The 24,633-nt window shown below is 35.3% G+C and overlaps 1 protein-coding gene across 1 annotated transcript; it reads right to left on the bottom strand.

The window, feature by feature from the left end:
• Window positions 1–6,172: 6,172 nt before the first annotated feature.
• IntS6 (integrator complex subunit 6) lies at window positions 6,173–19,276 on the bottom strand. The gene is made up of 16 exons (XM_090102732.1): window positions 19,011–19,276; window positions 18,837–18,914; window positions 18,165–18,404; window positions 17,674–17,854; window positions 15,424–15,629; window positions 14,484–14,660; window positions 13,972–14,124; window positions 13,350–13,580; window positions 12,980–13,174; window positions 12,334–12,543; window positions 11,456–11,656; window positions 10,728–11,078; window positions 10,262–10,358; window positions 9,829–10,022; window positions 8,983–9,112; window positions 6,173–7,786 (listed from the first exon to the last, which is right to left on the bottom strand). Exons 1-16 carry the CDS (start codon window positions 19,125–19,127, stop codon window positions 7,560–7,562), a joined length of 2,988 nt encoding a protein of 995 aa, XP_089958858.1. The 5' UTR covers window positions 19,128–19,276; the 3' UTR covers window positions 6,173–7,559.
• Between the last annotated feature and the right edge of the window lie 5,357 nt (window positions 19,277–24,633).

Here is a 24,633-nt window from a genome sequence, read left to right as displayed (position 1 = left end):
CGCTGTTCGCTGTTCGCTGTTCGCTGTTCGCTGTTCGCTGTTCGCTGTTCGCTGTTCGCTGTTCGCTGTTCGCTGTTCGCTGTTCGCTGTTCGCTGTTCGCTGTTCGCTGTTCGCTGTTCGCTGTTCGCTGTTCGCTGTTCGCTGTTCGCTGTTCGCTGTTCGCTGTTCGCTGTTCGCTGTTCGCTGTTCGCTGTTCGCTGTTCGCTGTTCGCTGTTCGCTGTTCGCTGTTCGCTGTTCGCTGTTCGCTGTTCGCTGTTCGCTGTTCGCTGTTCGCTGTTCGCTGTTCGCTGTTCGCTGTTCGCTGTTCGCTGTTCGCTGTTCGCTGTTCGCTGTTCGCTGTTCGCTGCTCGCTGCTCGCTGCTCGCTGCTCGCTGCTCGCTGCTCGCTGCTCGCTGCTCGCTGCTCGCTGCTCGCTGCTCGCTGCTCGCTGCTCGCTGCTCGCTGCTCGCTGCTCGCTGCTCGCTGCTCGCTGCTCGCTGCTCGCTGTTCGCTGTTCGCTGTTCGCTGTTCGCTGTTCGCTGTTCGCTGTTCGCTGTTCGCTGTTCGCTGTTCGCTGTTCGCTGTTCGCTGTTCGCTGTTCGCTGTTCGCTGTTCGCTGTTCGCTGTTCGCTGTTCGCTGTTCGCTGTTCGCTGTTCGCTGTTCGCTGTTCGCTGTTCGCTGTTCGCTGTTCGCTGTTCGCTGTTCGCTGTTCGCTGTTCGCTGTTCGCTGTTCGCTGTTCGCTGTTCGCTGTTCGCTGTTCGCTGTTCGCTGTTCGCTGTTCACATTCACATTCACATTCACATTCACATTCACATTCACATTCACATTCACATTCACATTCACATTCACATTCACATTCACATTCACATTCACATTCACATTCACATTGTTCGTTGTTCGTTGTTCGCTGTTCGCTGTTCGCTGTTCGCTGTTCGCTGTTCGCTGCTCGCTGCTCGCTGCTCGCTGTTCGCTGTTCGCTGTTCGCTGTTCGCTGTTCGCTGTTCACATTCACATTCACATTCACATTCACATTCACATTCACATTCACATTCACATTCACATTCACATTCACATTCACATTCACATTCACATTCACATTCACATTCACATTCACATTCACATTCACATTCACATTCACATTCACATTCACATTCACATTCACATTCACATTCACATTCACATTCACATTCACATTCACATTCACATTCACATTCACCGTTGTTCGCTGTTCGCTGTTCGCTGTTCGCTGTTCGCTGTTCGCTGTTCGCTGTTCGCTGTTCGCTGTTCGCTGTTCGCTGTTCGCTGTTCGCTGTTCGCTGCTCGCTGCTCGCTGCTCGCTGCTCGCTGCTCGCTGTTCGCTGTTCGCTGTTCGCTGTTCACATTCACATTCACATTCACATTCACATTCACATTCACATTCACATTCACATTCACATTCACATTGTTCGTTGTTCGTTGTTCGCTGTTCGCTGTTCGCTGTTCGCTGTTCGCTGTTCGCTGTTCGCTGTTCGCTGTTCGCTGTTCGCTGTTCGCTGTTCGCTGTTCGCTGTTCGCTGTTCGCTGTTCGCTGTTCGCTGTTCGCTGTTCGCTGTTCGCTGTTCGCTGTTCGCTGTTCGCTGTTCGCTGTTCGCTGTTCGCTGTTCGCTGTTCGCTGTTCGCTGTTCGCTGTTCGCTGTTCGCTGTTCGCTGTTCGCTGTTCGCTGTTCGCTGTTCGCTGTTCGCTGTTCGCTGTTCGCTGTTCGCTGTTCGCTGTTCGCTGTTCGCTGTTCGCTGTTCGCTGTTCGCTGTTCGCTGTTCGCTGTTCGCTGTTCGCTGTTCGCTGTTCGCTGTTCGCTGTTCGCTGTTCGCTGTTCGCTGTTCGCTGTTCGCTGTTCGCTGTTCGCTGTTCGCTGTTCGCTGTTCGCTGTTCGCTGTTCGCTGTTCGCTGTTCGCTGTTCGCTGTTCGCTGTTCGCTGTTCGCTGCTCGCTGCTCGCTGTTCGCTGTTCGCTGTTCGCTGTTCGCTGTTCGCTGTTCGCTGTTCGCTGTTCGCTGTTCGCTGTTCGCTGTTCGCTGTTCGCTGTTCGCTGTTCGCTGTTCGCTGTTCGCTGTTCGCTGTTCGCTGTTCGCTGTTCGCTGTCGCTATCGCTGTTCGCTGTTCGCTGTTCGTTGTTCGTTTTCGTGTTCGTGTTTGTGTTTGTGTATGTTCACATTCACATTCACATTCACATTCACATTCACATTCACATTCACATTCACATTCACATTCACATTCACATTCACATTCACATTCACATTCACATTCACATTCACATTCACATTGTTCGTTGTTCGTTGTTCGTTGTTCGTTGTTCGTTGTTCGTTGTTCGTTGTTCGTTGTTCGTTGTTCGTTGTTCGTTGTTCGTTGTTCGTTGTTCGCTGTTCGTTGTTCGCTGTTCGCTGTTCGCTGTTCGCTGTTCGCTGTTCGCTGTTCGCTGTTCGCTGTTCGCTGTTCGCTGTCGCTATCGCTGTTCGCTGTTCGCTGTTCGCTGTTCGCTGACACAGGATGATGGCAAGGTCCAAGATTTTCTTCAAGTGAAACTATTACACAATCCATGTTCACTTTTAAATCAGTAGCAAGACCATCGACAATCGACGCGCTCGCTGTCAAGGACAATTTTTTTTTTATTTTTAGCTACTGAGTGGTCGTAAGAGGCAGGAGACGTTCGCAACACTTCTATTCATTCATATTTATATGATCTGATCTGAAGTATATGTCTTAATATATGTCGATTAAATTTTTAATTTTTTTTTTAACAAGGAGTACCTATACATATATATATAGGGGAAGGAGTACCTATACATAATATTATATATATATATATATATATATATATATATATATATATATATATATATATATATATATATATAGGGGAACCAAGTTTTAGATTATTAGATTAGACCTCTAGCGTAATCAAAATTTAATTTAAAATTACAGGTCTCATACAAACTCCCATCCCCTAGTTTAAGGGGTTGGGGGATGAAAGTTACAAGTTTTATAATTTTTTTGTTGTTTGTGTGCTAATACTAGCTTACATACAAAATTTCAGCTTTCTAGGACATTAGGAAATACCTTAAGAATTTTGATGATCATCAGTGAGTCAGTGACGAAATTAGCGTTTTTTAGATATAAATAAAATCTGAAGTATAAAAGCTAATGTAATTAAAACTTAATATGTTCAATAAGTCCCCCAATTGACAATATATCCCGAAAATTTTGTTGATCTAGCATAATCCAAACCCAAGTTATGAGGGTTCAAAAAAACGTCGAAGCGCTTCGAGAAAAGGTAGGTAGTGCCCGTGCGCTTCGCTTTCGCTTGGCTCGTCTTGGCGGGGGCACTACCGTGCCCCCAGATATGTGTAATGTGGTACCAAGTAAGTGTGGATCTGTTTTGTATAAAATGACATAGTTATATCGTTTATTTGTTTGAACAATTATTTGAGAGAAACAAAATAAATGTAGGTATCTATCTCTGGGACTATCTCTTGAACTTCTCTTGAACTACATATATTTAAAGCGATTTGTTTGTTTTACATAATATAAACATAAAACAAATAGGCATATAGAAGATAAAATATTGACATTGTTTATCGACAAACTTGTGGATACACGATAATTTCTAAAATTGCCACAACCATAATACCTATATTTTATCGCATATCACAATCGTCTTTAGTGTATGTGTGCCTTAATCCAATTCAGTCAGCAGCTTATTTATTGCTTTTGACTTTATTAAAAATATTATTGCTTTTGCTGGTTTTTTCATATTATAATGAGGCAGCTGCAATAAAATAGCTTAAAAGGAATTCTAGAAAACGATTTACTTTTACTTGTTATTTTTATATTAGTTACATTAACAGTATTATGTAAGAGTTTAATTATTGTTATATTATATTTATTGGCTTGACTTCACAGGCCACAGCTGAGGACCAAAGTCTGAAAGATAGAACTTAGCTTGAAGAGGCTCTAATAATTAATTCATATCAGAAACCGTGAAAAACAAGTTATTTCTCAGACCACGCTGAAAATAACGTGTAACCGAACATAAATCCGAAAGCCAAGCTCTCCCAATATAACTTATTAAAAAAAAATATTCGTTTCGTTTTCGTTTGCGAAGTTTTCCGCGCGGTACCGGATTTAATAATATTATGAAATATTTAATGCTTTCTGTTAATTTCCTGTAGGTAGAGTAAAGAGCTTTTACAGAATTGGATAGGTACCTAGGTATATTTAATTGATTTTTGGTATGTTGGCTAGGCATTATAATATTATTATAATTATTATATTATACGTAGATTAAATTATTGTCTGTATTGTAGTCTCCACCCATTAAATATACACCGACTATAGACTTAGGTATGGACTGTTTAATAACTTCTCCATATCTCTCACTCTCTCTCCTTATCTTGTCCGTCAGTTCAAATATTATGTAATAAATAACGTATGAGACGATATAAGGTGATACAAGGATTTCAGTGACTTTATCAGTGTCTCCTGAAATTTATAAAACATTTAAGTATATATTTTTTAATTGCGTTATTCATATAGTTGTTTAACACAGACACACATAAAAATTAGATCGCCTTGACTTCAAGGAACGCATTAAAATTACACAATACATAAGCGCTGAATCATCGTGGGCAGTAAAAATCACATTAACCGGACAAATAGCGATAAAGCACGTAATTTAGATAGGCCAATGGATACAAACCATTATAAATCTCCCACTCGCAATATATTTTTGTTGGAGAAAGATGGCTTTTTATGTAGACTTTTAGCTTTACAAAACAAATAGGCGGATTAATGCATTTATCACCGATAATTTTATATGGTATTAATTTTAAAAAGTATGTTACATACTAAGTTAATTATTGTAAGTTGTTGTTAATGGTGCATTTACATCAAACGACTGAATGTGAATACATCACCATTATAATCCCATATTATTTTAGTGTAAACAGGCGTAGAGCATTCTTTCGTTGTTCTTAGTGCGTTCGAAAATATTCTATGCAACGAAATAATAGGTAAACAAGCGACCTTCAACAATATATCGTTGATTCTATGCAATGTTCTAATACTGAACAACACTGAATACGAGTTTTCTTTTACATTAAAAGACCACGAAAGAATGCTCTTGCTCTATGTTCGTTTGATGTAATAGCACCGTTACACTGAGAGATATTATTTTATTACCTATATTACCTACCTACCTATTCTGTGATGCAAGAATCAGAAGCCTACATATACCTATTACAGCACAAATTTATTACAATTTCACGTAATGCATCCGTATGACTAGAAAATTAGAATGTCTGACATGATAATTACCGTTTGTATAACATACCCACATTTACGAGCATACAGAACATTTGAGTAATAACGAGAACAACCAATTGCATTCTAATGAGTAATGATGCATACAAGTAGTAGAAGTAATTTTAAATAGCCAATTTAGGTCATGCAAGTTTTGTATTCACTAATCCCCACTCGACACTTGAAATGGCAATTTTAAACTAAACACGAAAGATTTAAGTGAAATATTTTTGGATTTTTATACCTACATACTACTGACCTACTTTCATCTAGGCTAATAGTAGCTTTAGAAAAATGTGTAAATAAGTCGTGACGCCAATGGGCAATGATGCATTCATTCATGAGGTCATATTGTAATTTTTTTAACAAGCAATTGACAACATGCACTAGGTATATAATATTCTAGGAAATAGCATGAGATAATGTGATACTTTATATTATTGTTTCTATTTATCCACCAATGATGAAGTGACGTGGAAACTTGATTCTTTGTTAGATTAAGATAACAGTATGATTAGGAATTTTTTTTATGATCTTACTTAACTTCTTATGTCATTAAAATTTATAAATATTCGTATTTACTTCAAATCTGTGATCAGTTTAAGACATCCTCACTGTTCCTCATTCTAAAGCGCTTTTACTGTTTACTATTACTAGCCGTTTTAAATATTGAACTAAATTTTTTACGCTAATCTGTGGAATTTCAGAACGTTTTTATGAAACAAAATTATACACTTCAAAATCTTACACTCAAGGTATGTCTTATATTAACTACTAAACAGTAAAAAATGCCTCAGAACAGTAGCTGTTATATTCAACTTATAAATGGCATGCAAAAGGGAAATAATAAGACATGTTAAAAAATCCAATAAGGATCATAATTTATTTTATAAAATGATATATACACTTTACAATTGACAAGACGACCGCTAGCGTAACAGGACCGTCTTCGAATCTGATCATTCAACAAATACTGGGAATGATACTTTATTTCAATACTTTAAGCATGTAAAATATTTCATTAATACCTAATTAACCAAAAGTCAGATTCGCAAAGGTCTTGTCCTACTAAAGGCCGCATTTACTGATGCACAACAGCATCCTACTCTTCATTGGTAATATTGTTACAAACTAATATGTACAGTATATTTACAATCTCCAAAATCCATTGAATTCATATCATCCAAAAATACTTGGGTTTTAATTTTGAACAGTTCCTTTCATTGAAATCGAAGATAAGCTAAGAACACTGAACCTTTGAAATGGTACGTCATAAATTAAATGCCACAAGAAAACAGTACAGTGTGATTAAAAAGGATTAGACTCGACCCTTCTTTCCTAACACGGTTGACTAAAACGAAATTCATCTACTTTAACACCGACGCCGAGTCACACTCGACGATCATTTGGTAACTTTTATAAATTTTAAACTAGCAACAATGAACATTTCAAAGTTTTATGCAATATTCAACAACTCTTATACCAAAGATTGACGCTAGCTCCAATACCGTTAGATTCGACTCAAATGCCCATTCATTTATTAAAATGTACCGCAAGGCACAATTCTTAAATACTTCCATAAATGCGATTTCTAATGACCTATTTCGTCTGTCTGAGTGTAAAATATGTGATTCTGACGACATGTAGGGCGAGATCAGGCAGGCGGAGCATTCGATCACAATATTCGTAAATACCATTGAGATACACATATGGAGACGACACCGCCTACATCACTTATGTTCCGCTCAACATACGCCATATGGCGTAACTGCACGCTAATTTTTTATTTGTTTTAAAGTGAAACGCATCAAATATGCCTTCGTGTGTGTTATAATGCACAAATAATACAAATAATACGGAAAAGTGCAAAGGAATAACTTTCATCGGTAAGTACCTAACTAAATAATAATTTTTAAAACTTAGTTACGGCAAAAAAATGGCGCACAGATTTTGGTCGTGGTGTCTTCTCCATACGTAGTACTATTATCTCAATGGTAAATACGCAACGATTCCCTTAACATAGACAACAAACACCGTGAACATACCGTAGACATCACAGCCCTAAAGAGGCGAGTCAATCCGTCAAATGACGACAAAACATGCAAATTCAAACATTTTATTTATGTTAATAAGTAAAACATACGGTTTCGCAAAATACACAAAATACCACATTCATTGATATTTCATACATATTTGAGCACAATTAAACTGTTCAATTTGGTGAAATCGTTCGAACTTCATCACTAGCTATGATTATTCGTACTATACACAGAATTATTAGTTAATCTCTTCATATTCACTGAGGCACTACTTCCATTCCTCTCGAGACCAACCAGAAAGTCTTCTAATAATTTCGCGAGCGCTTTCCTTTTAAATCTTAGCGATTCACTTATAACGTCTCGTATCACTTCCTTTTTAATTTCTACACTGCCTTTCAATTGTTTTAAATACTCGAATAACTTCGTAAAATCTGAAATAAAAATATTGATTACATTAAAGTTCCAGGTCATAGAAAATAGGTAAAGTAGATGTGAATTATAAACCTATTATGAACATTAGTGGTGAGGGAATAAAACCATAAAATGTAATTGTGATTGTACTTCCAAAATAATTTGGAAAATCCAAAAGTGCACGCCTCATAATTTTTTTTTAATAAATATTTATTAATTATTATTTTTGTTTATTTAATAACAATTAAACCACATCGAATCAGACCCTGAAAAATGAAAGGGTTCTATTCCTGAGCATACTCAAGCGTAAGAGAAAAAAAAAGACTCGATTAGTAAAGTATTTCGGTCGCTATCGTGTTAACAAGAAAAAGGATCCGCACATACAGACACACGGACGTCCAAGACAGAACTTTTTTAAACTGTTTTTTAACTAGTTTAAATAACAAAAATGACATCAAAAATATCATGAACGTTAAAAATAGTGTTTTTTCTTAATATGTGTGTGTATGTATTATCTTACAAGTGCAATGTATGATACATAAAGACATTTTAAGTTTGAAAAATCAGATGTTTTGCGCGAAGTGACAGTAGTACCCACCTCAACGCTTCGCTTATGAGGCGTGCAATATATTCAAAGAATTTACTTGTAATAGATCTGCATACAAATAATTTTACCATGTAGAAATAGCAACAAAAAATCGATTTAATAAAGGCAAAAAAACCTAAGATGTGTTAAATAATATACAATATTGAACCGGAACCGCTAGTTATAAATTAGATTAAGGGCCGATTTTTCAATGCTTGGATAAAACTTATCCGTCCAATAAAGTATTACACGATAATATTAAAATGTCACGTAAACTGTCAAATACGGGCAATTAGAATACATTTTTAAAATGGTAGTTGTATACATTATTCGAAGAATTATCCAAGCATTGAAAAATGGGCCCTAATAGCTATATTATATTATTCAACTAGGTTTCCGCCCGCGGCTTCGCCCGCGCAGTCAAAGAAAAACCCGCATAGTTCCCGTCCCCGTGGGATTTCCGGGATTGGGTCATTTTCACGGGATAAAAAGTAGCCTCCTTTCTCGGGTATCAAAATATCTCCATACCAAATTTCATGCAAATTGGTTCAGTAGTTTAGGCGTGATTGAGTAATAGACAGACAGACAGAGTTACTTTCGCATTTATAATATTAGTATGGATTCCATTACCTCTGCCCGGTCGACGCACAGCGCGATACACTTCCGAGCGAACAGAGAGGTTGTGCTTCTTGATGTCCGCGAGCTCCTTGCGCGACGGCTGCGGTGGGAGCAGGACGGATGATAGCAATGCGTTTTCTTCCTGTTTATATGGAATAATGCTATTAGTTATTAAGCTATTGCATAGCTTCTATCGCGGGGACCGAATCCAGAAATTTAGTAACGAAAAACCTCACGCTGCCCACTCTGACGGGCACGGAGGTGTGGCTTGAAGGCATAGCATGCAATAGCTTTACCGCGGCAGTCCCCGAGTGCCACACGTCTTTTTTTATTTTAAGTTTTATCATGCTCATCAGCAAATGGGATAATTCAATTAGTCAAATATATTAGGGTATTTTTGTATCTTTATTATTTTCTGCTGAATAATATGTTCCCACTGCACACATGGGCATCCTATTAGGATGTTTATTTTAAATTATAGTATAATTTGGGGAAAATAATATCACAGTTATATTCTTATGAACCAAAAATCATAAAAAATATTTTGATCCTTTTTTTTGGTTTGGTTTAGGATTAAAATATAAAATGCTTATATTAAGTATAATAATATTAAGTATTCGCGTTCAAAACATATTATGGTTCGCTAAGCATTTCGATATATCAATGGCACTGAATGATTATAAATATCATTAGAATCTATCTCGCAATATCGTAAACGGACAAAATTGTGAACTGCACAACCATTTACTGTTAAACGCATTATTTTTTCGACAGTTTATTATACTCTATCAGTAACAAACCGTAATTATAATACGAGCTTGCATTTAGGCTATTTTTATTCTTTAATTTAATCATCACCTTCCGCCGTTTCTTCTTCCGCGAGTTGTTGCTATTCTCCGCGGCGACGCCCTGCAGGATAGCATTGATCTGCAGCTCCTGCGTGTCCGGGGGCGGTGGCAACGACACCGGCACCGGTACCGGCTCGTGCACCGGTACCGGTACCGGTGGGGACGGCGACCGCGCCATCTTGCTGCCCATTGTTGTGTATGCGTCTGGAATGTTGCGTGATTGGTAAATTAATACACAATTATCTGTCTAATAAATTAAATAATTTCCATGAAGTGTTATACGTATCTACTGGGATATATAATTATTTTATAGACTTGATTGTCGCATTAAATATGATTAAATATGGCCAAGCGTCGTATTTCACAACATTACTAAATTCTGTATTTACAATTACAGCATTCTAATAAAAAGTACATAAAGCAAAAGGAACAAGAATAATCACCTCCATTGAGGAAAGGTTTGATGACAGGCGGCAGATTGGCTGGTGCGGCTGGCCCGGCTGGCTGTGGTGTTCCACCAGACTCCACGTTAGGTGGCTCCTGAAAACATAATTATATCATTAATTTTACTACTTTATTACGTCTTATTTAAATATAATGTTTATTTTGTTAAATTTATATATAATTCTGTTACAGATACAAAAGGCCTTTGAAACACAAGAAAATCTATTTTAATCCATATCAACAATAAATTGAAAGTTATTAGAAAACTAATTGAAATTTTTATTGTCGAATAGTGGTTAGTGGAAAATATTTCATCATTTAGGTAATTTAGATAGACACTATCACAGAAATATAAACAATTTGTCAATCTGTGTGAACTTCAAAATAAAAATTTGTTTATGAATTTTTCGTTTGTTAAAGAAATAATATATTTTTAAGCCAGAAAGTCTATTGTAATAAAGTTACCTCAGGCGGTCTCCCAGACGGCAAGTCCGAGGGCACGGGCGCGAGGGGCGAAGCTGGCCGCCTCGACACGGGCGACAGCGGCGCCGCAGCGGGCGACGCGGGCGACACCGGCGACATCGACGACATCGGCGACATCGGCGACATGGGCACGGGTGGCAGGGCCGGCGACATCGGCGGGGATATAACAGGTGACGAGGGGCGACGCGCTACAATGTGCGGTGGTAGTGGCCCCGCTTTGCGTTTGGGCGGAGCGGCGCGCGGGCTCTCGGCGCCGCGCTTGCCCACTCCGCTCCCGCCGCTGCTCCGCACGGTGCCCATTGGATCAATGTCCGCTTCGTCTACCATCATCCGCTGGAATTTTTATTAATTATGTTAGACACAACGTATAATAATTAATAATATTTAAAATCGATTAATGTAATAATTCAACCAAATCATACTAAAATTTAGTCATTCATTCATTCATTCATCATACTAAAATTTATTTACTACCCTTGCTGTTATCTATACTAATATTATAAAGCTGAAGAATTTGTTTGTTTGAACGCGCTAATCTAAACTACTGGTCCGATTTGAAAAATTCCTTTGGAATAAGATAAATTATTACATTAATAATATATCTTTTTTTAAATTAAGGATTTAAAAAAATCCATTTCAATTCAACATACACAACTTTTCTATAAGCATTTCCATAACACAAGATATAATATAAATATGTTGAGTTCTACCTTATCTATCTTGAAAGGATTGCCAAACATATGCTGCCGCACGGGCTGCGATTCGATCTCCCTCAACTGCGGCGTCATTCGCTTGAGATACTCCTGGTAGTTGCCCATCTGAGCCACCGGCATTGAGTGCACACTGTCCTCGTCCACGAGGCGAGTATGAGCTAGCGATGGTTGGAGGAAGTTTGCACGCATTCGTACCACCTGGAATAAATAGGAAAGAAAAATACACTTTTAGGCAATTCAATGCTGCATACTCATATTATTCATCTTAATATAAAATAGAAACAACTCTTTACACATAAAAAAATTGGTTGTTTGTAAAGTAGGTTTACGATCGAGATGTTTACGTGATAACATAATGCAGTGGCAGCGCTCGAGATGAGACGGGAGATCGGTCCGTCTCTCTCTCGTTATACCTGTGATCGCGCTCGTAAGGTTTTGGTGTGACACAAGTTTCTGAACATGTCACCCGACTAAAACGATTTTAAAAACGTTATTACGTTAAAAGTACAAATGAACATACAACTGTAAAAACTACTTAAGTAAATAAATAAATATTATAGGACATTATTACACAAATCGACCTAGTCCCATAGTAAGCTCAATTAAGGCTTGTGTTGTGGATACTAGGCGACGATAAATATAATATTTAATAAATACATATATAGATAATAACACCCAGACCCAAGAACAAATAATTGAGTTCATCACACAAATATTTGCCCTGACCGGGGATCGAACCCGGGACCATCGGCTCAGTAGGCTACTTTACCACTGCGCCAACCGCGTCGTCGAAGTTTTTTATATATTTGGAAAACCTGCCCCTATTAGACTTTTCACTACAAATTATCACACATAATCCAAAAGAATATATTCACCTGGTCCAGCAGATCTCTCCGTTGTATATCAAATGGATTCCTATAAGTGTGTGCTTGAGCCTTATGTCGCCCACGAGATAAACCCACGACGAAGCCCCCAAACTCATTGAGTTGATCACGCAACGCAGTAAATTTGTCTTGTAGACACGGATGGGTTGTTAGATCTTTCTTAAGTGGCGAACGAGGCACAACACGAACACTTTCTGCTATCTGAAAACAGTAAGCAAGATAAGAGTTAAATTTGATTTCATATATTTAACAAAATTGTTTTAGCTTCATTTTCTGAAATCACATCCAAAACATCTTAATTTCATTCATTACATATCTACTTATGAAACTCATAATGAGATATCTTAGTTATCGTCAAAGAAAACCATATTTTTAATTCCATACGTCATATTATATGAATCGTGACGCAAAGGAGTGACGTAAAACGCGTCATAATCTTTGTTTAAGAAAAATCCGTATTTAAGTTTTTACAAGTATGGTTTCCTCGCACAGTTCCTTACAAGTGGGAAGTTATGTAATTCAATACTAAACATTTATGAGAAATGCTTGATAGATATTGTAGTGTAATAAATATTTATTATTATCTTTGAATATGAAATAATACAATTAATTATTTATTAATATAATAGAAAATTACCTTTTGATTATTATTAGTCGAAGCCTTATTAATTACATCGGCGCACAATTTCTCAAATTCTATCTTAGCTTGATTCTTCAGTCTTTTTAAATAATTCAGTACAGAAAAACTAAAACAGTTATCTTGAGTTTCAGGGATTAAGCTCTGAACTAGAGGCGCGGAGGCACCCATTTTCGTTAAAGCTCGACGAAGTGGCTGTAAACAAAAATAAATTCATTCATATATGGTTAATTATAACCGACTTTTGATGACATTGTGATGCTTCAAATGAAATTAAAAAACAGTGATTCTATTATAAATCGTATTTTTCTTTCATTTAAATAATTTTGTTCTGTCAAATCATAAAAATTCCTTAAAAATATCACCTTACCGTAACATAATAAGAAGGCATTCTATCCAAATACTGTTGGAAAGCCATTTTCCATTCAGGCGTTGGTTTGCATCTGTGCACTTTGAACAGATCATCGAGAAGTGGTAGAAGTACAGGATAGTTGTACGGCAGGACAAACAAATTGACACAAGTTAGATTCGTTGAGGCCTTTAGGTATCCAAACGGATGGCTTACTTCAGCGTTCTTACAACCAGTGTTACCTACGAACACCTGTTAAATATATAAATAACAAATTAATATATATATTAAATTATAATTAATTATCAAATATATTTAGATAGATGATGTAAGTAAGCAACTTTATTTTTACTTAAAAACACAGACTAAGCGCAAATTATGCAACTCAATATCCTTCATCATCATATTCCATTATTACTCAATAAAGAACAAAATAATATTTGACTAATATTGTTATTTATAATGCGTACTATGTATAATGTGGTAACATAAAAGTAACAATCATTATCTCATATCATATCAAGAAGAAAATTTTAATAACAATTATCTTTGTATGATCCCAATTTTGATTGTTCTTAGGTACAATGTGCTTAAAAATAAGGACTACTACTAGATAATTATAAAAATATATGTACGCTCTTACCTGCCAGCATATAGTGGGTTGTTTTCTAGCCAAAATGAACTGCGTGAGTGGACTTGGTTCCAGTTCATATTTATCAAACGGTAAGTTATCTATCACCATTGGTTCTTGGCTAGAACACGTGAATTTAACTACTGGATGCGCCGAGCGAGGAGGCTGTAATTAAATGTTGTAACCATAACTATTATTCCCTTATTTTTGTGTGTATTTTATTTTTTTGAATGTTATAATACTTTGAAGCCAAAAATGAAAAGAACGTAATAAAATTAATACTTCGTATTCCGTACGTAAATTCCGTACTATTTATATTACACTTCATTCACTAAGATAGTATATATGCAACAAATACATAAATAATTTATCATAATTTGTATTATTTATTTTCCAATCATTTAATGTTTAAGTCATCAAATAATATTTATAACATTTATTAATAAAATATTAAGATCGACAAAATTTATGTTAAGAAAACAGATATTTTATTTTTATAAATGTGAACAATAACTTTTACTTACCAGTGTTGGCGCATTAGGATCTGGTCGGAATGATTCAGGGATCGGCCAAAAACCAACAGCAAAACCTTTCTGAGAGACTGTTCTTGGTACATATATGAGGCGTCTACAAGAATGCCAAGCTTGCGGGGCAGCTTGATTCATTCCCATATTTGTTTGGTATGGACCGCCATTCCATCTCTGTAATTGAATTTCAAACATATATTTTTACTAGCTTTCCGCCCGCGGCTTCGCCCGCGATTTCAAAGAAAAACCCGTTTCCGTAGGATTTCCGGGATAAAACCTATCCTATGTCCTTTCTCGGGTATCAAAATATCTCCATACCAAATTTCGTGCAAATTTGTTCAGTAGTTAAGGCGTGATTGAGTAACATACAGACAGACAGAGTTACTTTCGCATTTATAATATTAGTATGGATTAATTTTTACTATTTAATTCAATCAAATGCGATCATAGTAGCTTATGTGTATAGCTATTTTTAGCAACAGTGTAATGAATGACTCATTTATCTGATGAAATTTAATTTAATAAACATTAGATTATGAACTATCGCTGCACTAATATTTATATTAATATGATCTATAATTATGCTTTTATGATTATTATTATAGTGACTATACATTTTAGAATCTAAACCTTTATTTTGTAAAGGTCCATGACTCTTTGATGCATCACTACATAGTATAAAACAAAGTTGCTTTCTCTGTCCCTTTATCCCTATGTATGATTAAATCTTTAAAACTATGCAATGGATTTCATTATGGTTTCTTTTAATAGATAGAGTGATTGAAGAAGAAGGTTTATATGTATAATTTATTAGGTTTAGACACAGTGGACGAAGCTGCGGCCGGAAACCTAGTTACATATAAATAAATCCTACAACTGTTTGTTTCTTCGTATTTATGTCCTATATTACTAATGGCTTAAGGAAATATGCATTTACCCCATTTCTTTCGCTATCAGTCTCCATTTCCTTATCATCCGGATGTGTTTCGTCAGTTTCACCGTCTCTATTCGTGCCTCCATCTATGGGCGGTGGATCCGGACCGATTTTCTCAAAGTTAATCACTACGCCGCTCTGCACCTTTTGTACCAAACTGTCGATACATTGCATCAACATACGATGCGACGTGATGCAGTACGAACGTCCTGAAATTGATAGAAATATGTAAAATACACAGTAGATAATTAATGATTTATTGGATTAATATTGTTGCTAGATGCATACTAGATTTGATTTAAGGTGTAAATAACACATAAATAATTTTCCCAAAAAATTATAGAATAGAAAACTGTATAGATTATAGAAAACTGTAAGTAACATTCAAAAATAAATAAGTTTTTTTTTTCATTTGGTTTACAACGTCTTTATTTAGAGAGTGAGTACCCTTCAAACCTTATAAAGGAATATAAAAGACTAGCGGCCCGCCCCGGCTTCGCCCGTGGTACATAATATGAAAAATAGATGTTGGCCGATTCTCAGACTTACCCGATATGCACAGAAAATTTCATGAGAATCGGTCCACCCGTTTCGGAGGAGTATGCAGACTAACATTGTGACACGAGAATTTTATATATAAGATAACAATCAAGGTCAGCGTAAGTATATGCAACTAATTTAAACCTCTACAAATACCTCAACAATAAATGCATTCTATTCAAAAAAACTTGTTACACAGGTTTCTAAAGGGCTTGATAAACCTAGCTTACTATTAACTTTGTGCATGTAAAAGTATGAAAAAAAACTCAAAGTAAAATGAACAACTAATTCTATAAATCAGGATAATTCTGTGCACAAATTGAATTAAGATATGGGCATTTTTACTGGAATGTGGTTTTATGCGTGCCAACATCATCTTCCCGAGAATAATACTAAATTGAAGGTCATAATATGACACCATCATACTTGCAGTATCAAACTAACTTTTAAAATGCACATTAATATTGCGTTTTTTAGGGTTCCGTAGCCAAAATGGCAAAAACGGAACCCTTATAGTTTCGTCATGTCCGTCTGTCCGTCTGTCCGTCTGTCCGTCTGTCACAGCCGATTTACTCGGAAACTATAAGTACTACAGTGATGAAATTTGATGGGAATATGTGTTGTATGAACCGCTACAAAAATATGACACTAAATAGTAAAAAAAAGAATTGGGGGTGGGGCCCCCCATACATGTAACTGAGGGATGAAATTTTTTTTTTCGATGTACATACCCGTGTGGGGTATCAATGGAAAGGTCTTTTAAAATGATATAAAGTTTTCTAAAAAACATTTTTCTTAAAGTGAACGGTTTTTGAGATATCAGCTCTCAAAGTCGTAAAAAGTATGTCCCCCCCCCTCTATTTTTATAACTACGGGGTATAAAATTCTAAAAAAAATAGAGGTGATGCATGCTAATTAACTCTTTCAACGATTTTTGGTTTGATCAAAGTATCTCTTATAGTTTTTGAGATAGGTTGATTTAACTGTAATTTATTATATTTGCTGCTACGGAACCCTTTGTGCGCGAGCCCGACTCGCACTTGGCCGGTTTTATTTATTTTATTGTACCTTAACATGACCATAATGTAAGAATTTACGTGACATTAAACATGCTGGAGAAAAAGTACAATAATAATATATTTTAATATTTACATGTCTATTTATTTTATGAAATAAAATAATTAATTAGCTACATAAATATATAACCTAACAGTTATTATAAAAAATATTGCTATTTTGTTTGTGGCACTGAATTTATATTTGCAGGAAATATTTCTTCCATTCCGTCAGTTATTTTCAATATTGACTTGGGATACAAAAGTTATTCCTATACTTAGGTTCACTAATTAGGTTTATTTTTATTACGATAGCATAGGCTGAAAGGAATAAGTCTTTCACCCCACAGAAACAATTTTCTTGAATTCTCAATAATCCAGGTTTTAACCAAAAACATTCAAAAATAAATTATCTCTCTATTATTAACGTTTCTCAGTAAATTAAGCATTAACTTATGTAAAACAAATATAAAAAAGACGTGTGGCACTCGGGGACTGCCACGGTAAAGCTATTGCATACTATGCCTTCAAGCCACACCTCCGCGCCCGTCGGAGTGGGGAGCGTGAGGTTTTTCGTTACGGAATTTCTCGATTCGGTCCCCGTGCTCAAGGCCCGCGATAGAAGCTATGCAATAGCTTAAAATTATTTAAAACTTACCGCCAGTAACTTCACACATAGCATCTATGGGCGAGGAGTCAGATGGTACAAGTCCAGAATCTCTCTCCACAGCGGGAGTACCAGCAAGCCTCAGAACCAATGAAAACAATCTTTGGTCCCACCTGAATGGTTCTCGGGTAAGCTCCGAACCAGGTATAGGGCAGTTCATCGGCAGGTTAAACTGAATAGATAAAGGATTCATTTAAAATTTGTTCATCATTGCAACATACAAATTAACATAATTTTATTGCTCTTACATATTACAAACATTATAATTAAGTTATTTTTTTTATTTAAATATTATTTTTATTTAAAATAAAACAATTTTCAAGCTATCTATCTTTATATTATATGTTTAAAAATAAATAAAAACATTTCAAATTCATAAATTAATTCGTACCTAATGATAATCATTTCTCATACTTTTATATACCTGCAAATACATATTATTTCATTTCATAACTAACATTGAAAATAAATAATTCACTTACTTCCTCTTGAATGCCTGCATTGCTGGATAGTTTTCCTCCATCAGTTATAACAACAATCACAGATGGTTCCAAGTAGAATGGGCATCTTCCCTGTCCATAAGTGTCTATTCCTGTTTGCATACGATTTATATTTAAAACATCGAATGCATGCTTTAATGCAGCACCCATTGTAGTAAGTCCCAGGCATTGCAAATTCTTCAGTTCATTAATAAATGTTGCTAAATTTTCTTTCCAACCGGCCTGTAATACCAATAAGATTATTTAAAAACTAGTACGAATTGAATATTTATATATTCACGTCAAAATGTAAATATACGATATCTATTTTGTTATCACAAGTAACGAAACCACACAACATTCCACAATGCCCAAACAGAATCATGATTTCATATTTCCCCCCAATTCGCCATTTTTCGTTAATAAATGGTGACTCGACCAATGAGCGAACGAGGAGAGCGCAGTCGCGAGCGATATCGCGAAGACAGCAACGGCAGCCGCTCGTCCTGTTTACGTCGTGCTGTATTTTAGTTAATTCACTATCAAAGAATGTTAATGTATTGTACCCCAGATTGCAGTGCTTTACGAATGGATTTTATAGAGCCGGCTAAAATTATAAATGCATTCAAAAATTAAAGTAATATCACCAAAACGTGTTCACTCTGATACACTAACCTTGATGTTCGCGGGTGGCTCTTCGAAAGTTAGAAGCATATACCTATCGCCTCTGCTTTCAGGAGATCGCTGACGTACCTACAACATAATAGCATTTTAATAGCAAACACAAACTAGCTTTAAACAAATCGATCACAAAAATGAGGCGGTTGATGTCGATGACACTGCACGTACCTTTACGAATGTTTCCACAGCGCCCTTGGCTACATCGAGCAACGTTGGGCGTCCGCCCAAATAAGCTCTTTGATTCATAGATGCAGATGTATCTATTAAAAAGACTATTATAGTCATCGTGAAAAATTTTCTAGATATTCTCCTAAATACATTAAATATGCGCACGCTATTATGTACTAAGAACAAAAATGGCTGCTACATTGTACGCAGAATCGCGAAGAGGCGACCGTCCGACAGCCGCTTCGACGAGCAGCTGAACAAGCTACGCCACGAAGACTCCAAAAGTACCACGTGACCTAATCATACGTTCGGATATTCTCGGATCCAATAGAAAAACATTCGGCTTAAATCGTAGCCTGGTAGCTATGTTGCCAGTTCCTGCTTTAAAAATTCCTTTACTACTGTAATTAAAACTTGGAGTCATTCAAATATTATTATATTTTACGGTCTATAAATTTCTACTTGCATAGATTGTATGATATTAGCAATATCAAGTACAATATATTTCTAGTACATATATTATTATATTTGCACTTTAATGATATCCATAAGTAAAGTTTTCTTCATTATATTAAATTAAATACTTAACTTTCTTACTTAAAAGATACATTCAACTCACTGTAAATAATGAGTATCTTTTAATACGTCGCTAGCTTGTAAAATTTAAATCTCCCCATTATTAGGATATTACAAAAAGTTGGAAACACTGCATAGGCACTGAAGTCAAAACATAGCTTTGCAGAAATTATTCGATTCTTATAAAAGGCAAATTTTTTAAATTAAGTAAACGTTAAAAATATTTTAACTTGAATTTTTAAATAAATATTATATTTAAGTTAGAATATGGTCTCATTTAAAATAAAAGGACACTTACATGGCATTTTATTGTTTCTGGCGGCAAATTTAAAATTGATCTCATCGATGTCATCAATGTAATATAGTTAAACGTAGTTAGTTTTCTATTGCTTTTAATATGTACGTAATAAATTAATTTTTAATATAAAAAAATGATATTTATTATGTAAGTATGCAGATACCCTTATAAGATAATTAAAATAATTTTTATTTTAACCTTTAGGGCCGATTTTTCAATGCTTGGATAAAACTTATCCGTCCAATAAAGTATTACACGATAATATTAAAATGTCACGTAAACTATCAAATACGGGCAATAATTAGAATACGTTTTTGAAATGGTAGTTTTATATAGGTACTATTCGACGAATAAGTTTTATCCAAGCATTGAAAAATCGGCCCTTAAGGCTTTTACATGCGCTAATAACCTTGACCATACTTGACGGATCTCAAACCTCTCCCGCTGCACCTTCTTTTTTCCTCGCATTTTGTATTTAAAAAGATACCAATCAGTGAAACAAAAAATCCTCGTCAGGGACTGTTGTGTAACTGATAATTTATTAAACATAAAATTTTCAGAGCTCTAAGTCAGCAGGTTACGAAGTTTATAGAGTATTTGCGGAAAAATCGATGACCACGGCACATTTTTTTTCTAGAAATCTATTAACTTTGTAAAAAAGTCCTCGCGAGCAATTAAAGATCAAAGACCATCCTATTTTATATATTTTTTTGGGTATTGTGCTTTATGTTGTACCAGACTTTATAGAGGTTGAACATAGTCGAAATTGCCGGGTAACGCCTTAATTTAATATTAATTTATTTTTAGAAATGGATATTAAATCAAAATTCAAGAGATAGATAATTAATGAACTATGCATAAAATTTTTTTATTCATATTAATACATATCACCTATTTTAAATTTAAGTATGTAAGTACCTGTGGTATGTACATTAAATTAATTTATAGGTATACACTATACATAATAATTAGGTACATACAGTATAAACCTGCTTTGGTCAAAATTTTGTCCAAATTTGACCAGTAGTTTTTCGTGATTGACTTATTTCACTAATTTAAAACAGACAAACAGAAAAAGTACTTAGAAGCATTATATTGGGGATACCGCATAGCAATTACTCCGTTATAAAATATTAAATGTACAGTGCAAAAGCTCCGGTTACTGTTTTATGTTTTGTAGTAATTTTTTATCCACTTAATAGGTATCATTCAAAGATTTTGAATTTCGCTATGCTTTCATTTCGACTCTAATTATTAAGGGGCCATCCATAAATTACGTCACACGTTAATAAGGGGGGAGGATATCATCCTGTGATATCTAATTTATGTGACATAAGAGCCAGCGCGCACGAGCAACTTTGTCTCCGCAACTATTTTGTCTCTCCCATCAATTGTATTGGGAGTTGCGTCGCTACGTGCGCGCACTTTCATACTAGCCCATAGGTGGGAGAGACAAAATAGTTGCGGAGACAAAATAGTTGCGGAGACAAAGTTGCTCGTGCGCGCAAGCTCTAATGTGACAAGGGGCAGGGGGGGATCAAAAGCTTTGTGACGTGACATAATAAAATACTTTAGCGAAACGAAATTTGTACATGAGCAAAAAACTTTGAACAGAAAATTTTTAATGTACCTAAGTAAGTACATATTTAATATGTATTTATAATTTCGCACTCATGTGGTAATGCAAGAGGGACACTAAAATTTACGATTTTTTAAACTTTGGATATTTTAGATTATTTAATAAAAATTAAAGTAAAAAAAATGAAAATAACTGTTTTCTTTTGATTATTTTTAGATACATGCACAAGTTTGAAAAATGTGTGACGTCACATTAGGGGGGACGGCCGGTACTAAAAATGTGATAACCTGTGACAAGGAGGGGGGGAGGGGTTGAAAAGTTCTAAAATTCGCGTGTCGTAATTTATGGATGGCCCCTAATGTAATATTAATTCCTTATTTTAAAATTGATGTACATTAATTTGTTTCCTATGTTTATTGACGCTGCGATAAAAATAAATCGGGATAAATTTATCAAAATAGTAAGTCACTAAATGCAAATGTTTTTATTTTTAGTAAACTACGTGGGAGTCTTCGTTATATCCGCGTAGGTTGATCTTCTATACTACATAGGTACTAATATTTGTATGTAATTTTCCAAAGCTTCAAAGAAAATCAATGAGGCAATTAATAATTAATCTGCGAAGTTTTATTTATTCATTTTCAGGACAGACACACAGAGAGACAGACTCAAACTCTGTTTGTTTATGGTCTTTTCGAACACGATAATCTCAGTCCTAACCTACATTTAACATAAAAAATAATAACAGATATATTCTGCGATTCGATAAATAAAATACTTGTAGTCTTGTACACCTTTTTATTTAATACTTTATATTATTAAAATATGGATGTAGTCGCGTTCACGTTGTAGATACTCTTTATACTACGATACTCAGATATTAGAGTAGGTATTGAGTCTTAGAGATTTTACTCAATTCGTACCTAGGTTGACTCCATGACTTAGCTCCATGACGATCCATCCGATGTTAAGTTTCCATACGCTCTCAATTTTAAATTTTTAGGTAGTTCAGAACGTACAATGATGTACCTATGTACGGCAAAAAAATATTATTAGGTACATAACGTACCTATAGGTAAGTTGTCTAATAGAACATACGATAAATAAATTCCATCGAATCTATCAATAAAAATTTTGGTTTTGACTTCATAAGCCATACACAATTTGTCCCCTCTACTTAGAAGAATCGACAATATCTCTTTGAAAAAGGGACCCCCATATAAAGTGGGCTTGATGCATTTAGGCTCAGGGTCACTTGCAAATGTATTGCAGTTGTAATCGACCGCAAGTAGCTGCAGTTGATTTCCCCAGCAATAAAGCTGCTACTTACTGCTCGTTTTTTACAAAAAAAAAACATGTATCAGCAAAAATGTTTATCACTCAACTGCGTACAACCTCTGTCCGACAGAGCTTATAAAGCTCTGTCGGACTAAGTAATCTGTATAGTTAGGTCACACATCGGCCATCGCTTGTGTTAATTCTTAAGTGATATTGATGTGAATAAAGAATTTATCATGGTATTAGTATTAAATTAGCACTTTTCATTTAGGTAACTAGGTACTTAAGTACAACTTCAATGCAATGTTCATATCGTGTTGAATTTAAAATAGGTATACAGGACCTACTCACATGTTAAAATATGTGAAGGTAATAATTGTTAAAGTACCTACTACTTATTATATTAATTTAAATCATAGAGTAATTGAAATAAATACAGGAGTTTAAGTAGTTTCTAATAAAACATAGAGGGCCTTTTTCACTTTATCCAAGCAACGAATTAATACGACAAAACAAGTAAACTACGTTATAAGAAAATATAATACTGCATTAAATAATGCAGAGCTGTTACACTTCATAACTACCGAAGTTATGAAGCAATTCTTCTATAATTCATTTCAAAATTCAACCCTTAAACGTGCTTAAAAACCTAGGACATGCCCGTACCGTAGCATTCATGAAACATAACTGCCATGGATGAAACTAGCGGGCTGCTTGAACTGTAGAATAAATGCTATAACTACCTTTATTGTTATATGTATTGCTTTCCTAGGTACTATAATATCTAGACTTGTTTCATGTTTCCACTTGCATTGGAAGTGCAGCGCTGCGCATGTCAGCTAACATGCGCTTTACGTACCGGTTTCAGTCTCGTAACTTACTAACAAAGGGAATCATTTTTGTTGTAAATTCATATACATATTAAAATTAACAGCCGGCTGTCGCATACAAGGTTAGTTGTTTGTTTTTTTTTGCAGACACTGGAACTTATGAACCTAACTACTTACTTACCTATAAATATTTTATTAGGTTTACATAATAAATTAAAATGCTGTGAATGTAAAGTAAATATAAAATTAGTGTTTAGGTATGTAATTCGTTCGTAGGTATTTATAGCTTTCGTAATACATACCTATCTACCTATATAACTACTTATAAATAAATGTTTACATTATAACCCATTTTTTATAGAATACGTAAACAATTATATTCTTAAAATTATTTAGGAATAAAAACATATGCTGCAACTTGCAAGTAATGACAGTCTTATTTGCGTGTAACATCCATACCTACTAATATTATAAATGCGAAAGTAACTCTGTCTGTCTGTCTGTTACTCAATCACGCCTTAACTACTGAACCAATTTGCATGAAATTTGGTATAGAGATATTTTGATAACCGAGAAAGGACATAGGATAGGTTTTATCCCGGAAATCCTACGGGAACGGGTTTTTCTTTGAAAACGCGGGCGAAGCCGCGGGCGGAAAGCTAGTTACTCATAAATTCATTCATTTCATTTCATTTCATTCCATAAGCACAGACACTATTATATTCAATAATAAATCAATTTTCAGGTGCAACTCGTCCTAAGTAAACTACGTGCGTGAAAATAAAAAAGTTACCTGCTTAAAATGGTTAGTGTTTATTTTTTTATGTATTCTTCAAAACATTTTTTCTCGTAAATTATTATTTATTACTTATCTATATTAAATGAAAACCAAAGAGACGATTAAACAACCAATATTTTTTATTGGTTTGAATATCATAGGTAATAGGTATAGGTAATAGGTAACTTTCAAGTAACTAGTACCTAAGTAGGTAGTTACGTGGATTAGAAATTAGAATTTGCGTAAAAAAAATAAAATATTAATTATTGTCCCTCTAATCTCGT

The sequence above is a fragment of the Colias eurytheme genome, chromosome 6 (assembly GCF_061535395.1).
Source record: "Colias eurytheme isolate Ceu_HAF_F1 chromosome 6, ilColEury1 Martin Lab GWU primary, whole genome shotgun sequence".
Classification (NCBI taxonomy): domain Eukaryota; kingdom Metazoa; phylum Arthropoda; class Insecta; order Lepidoptera; family Pieridae; genus Colias; species Colias eurytheme.
This window is presented reverse-complemented; position numbering and strand designations above follow the sequence as displayed.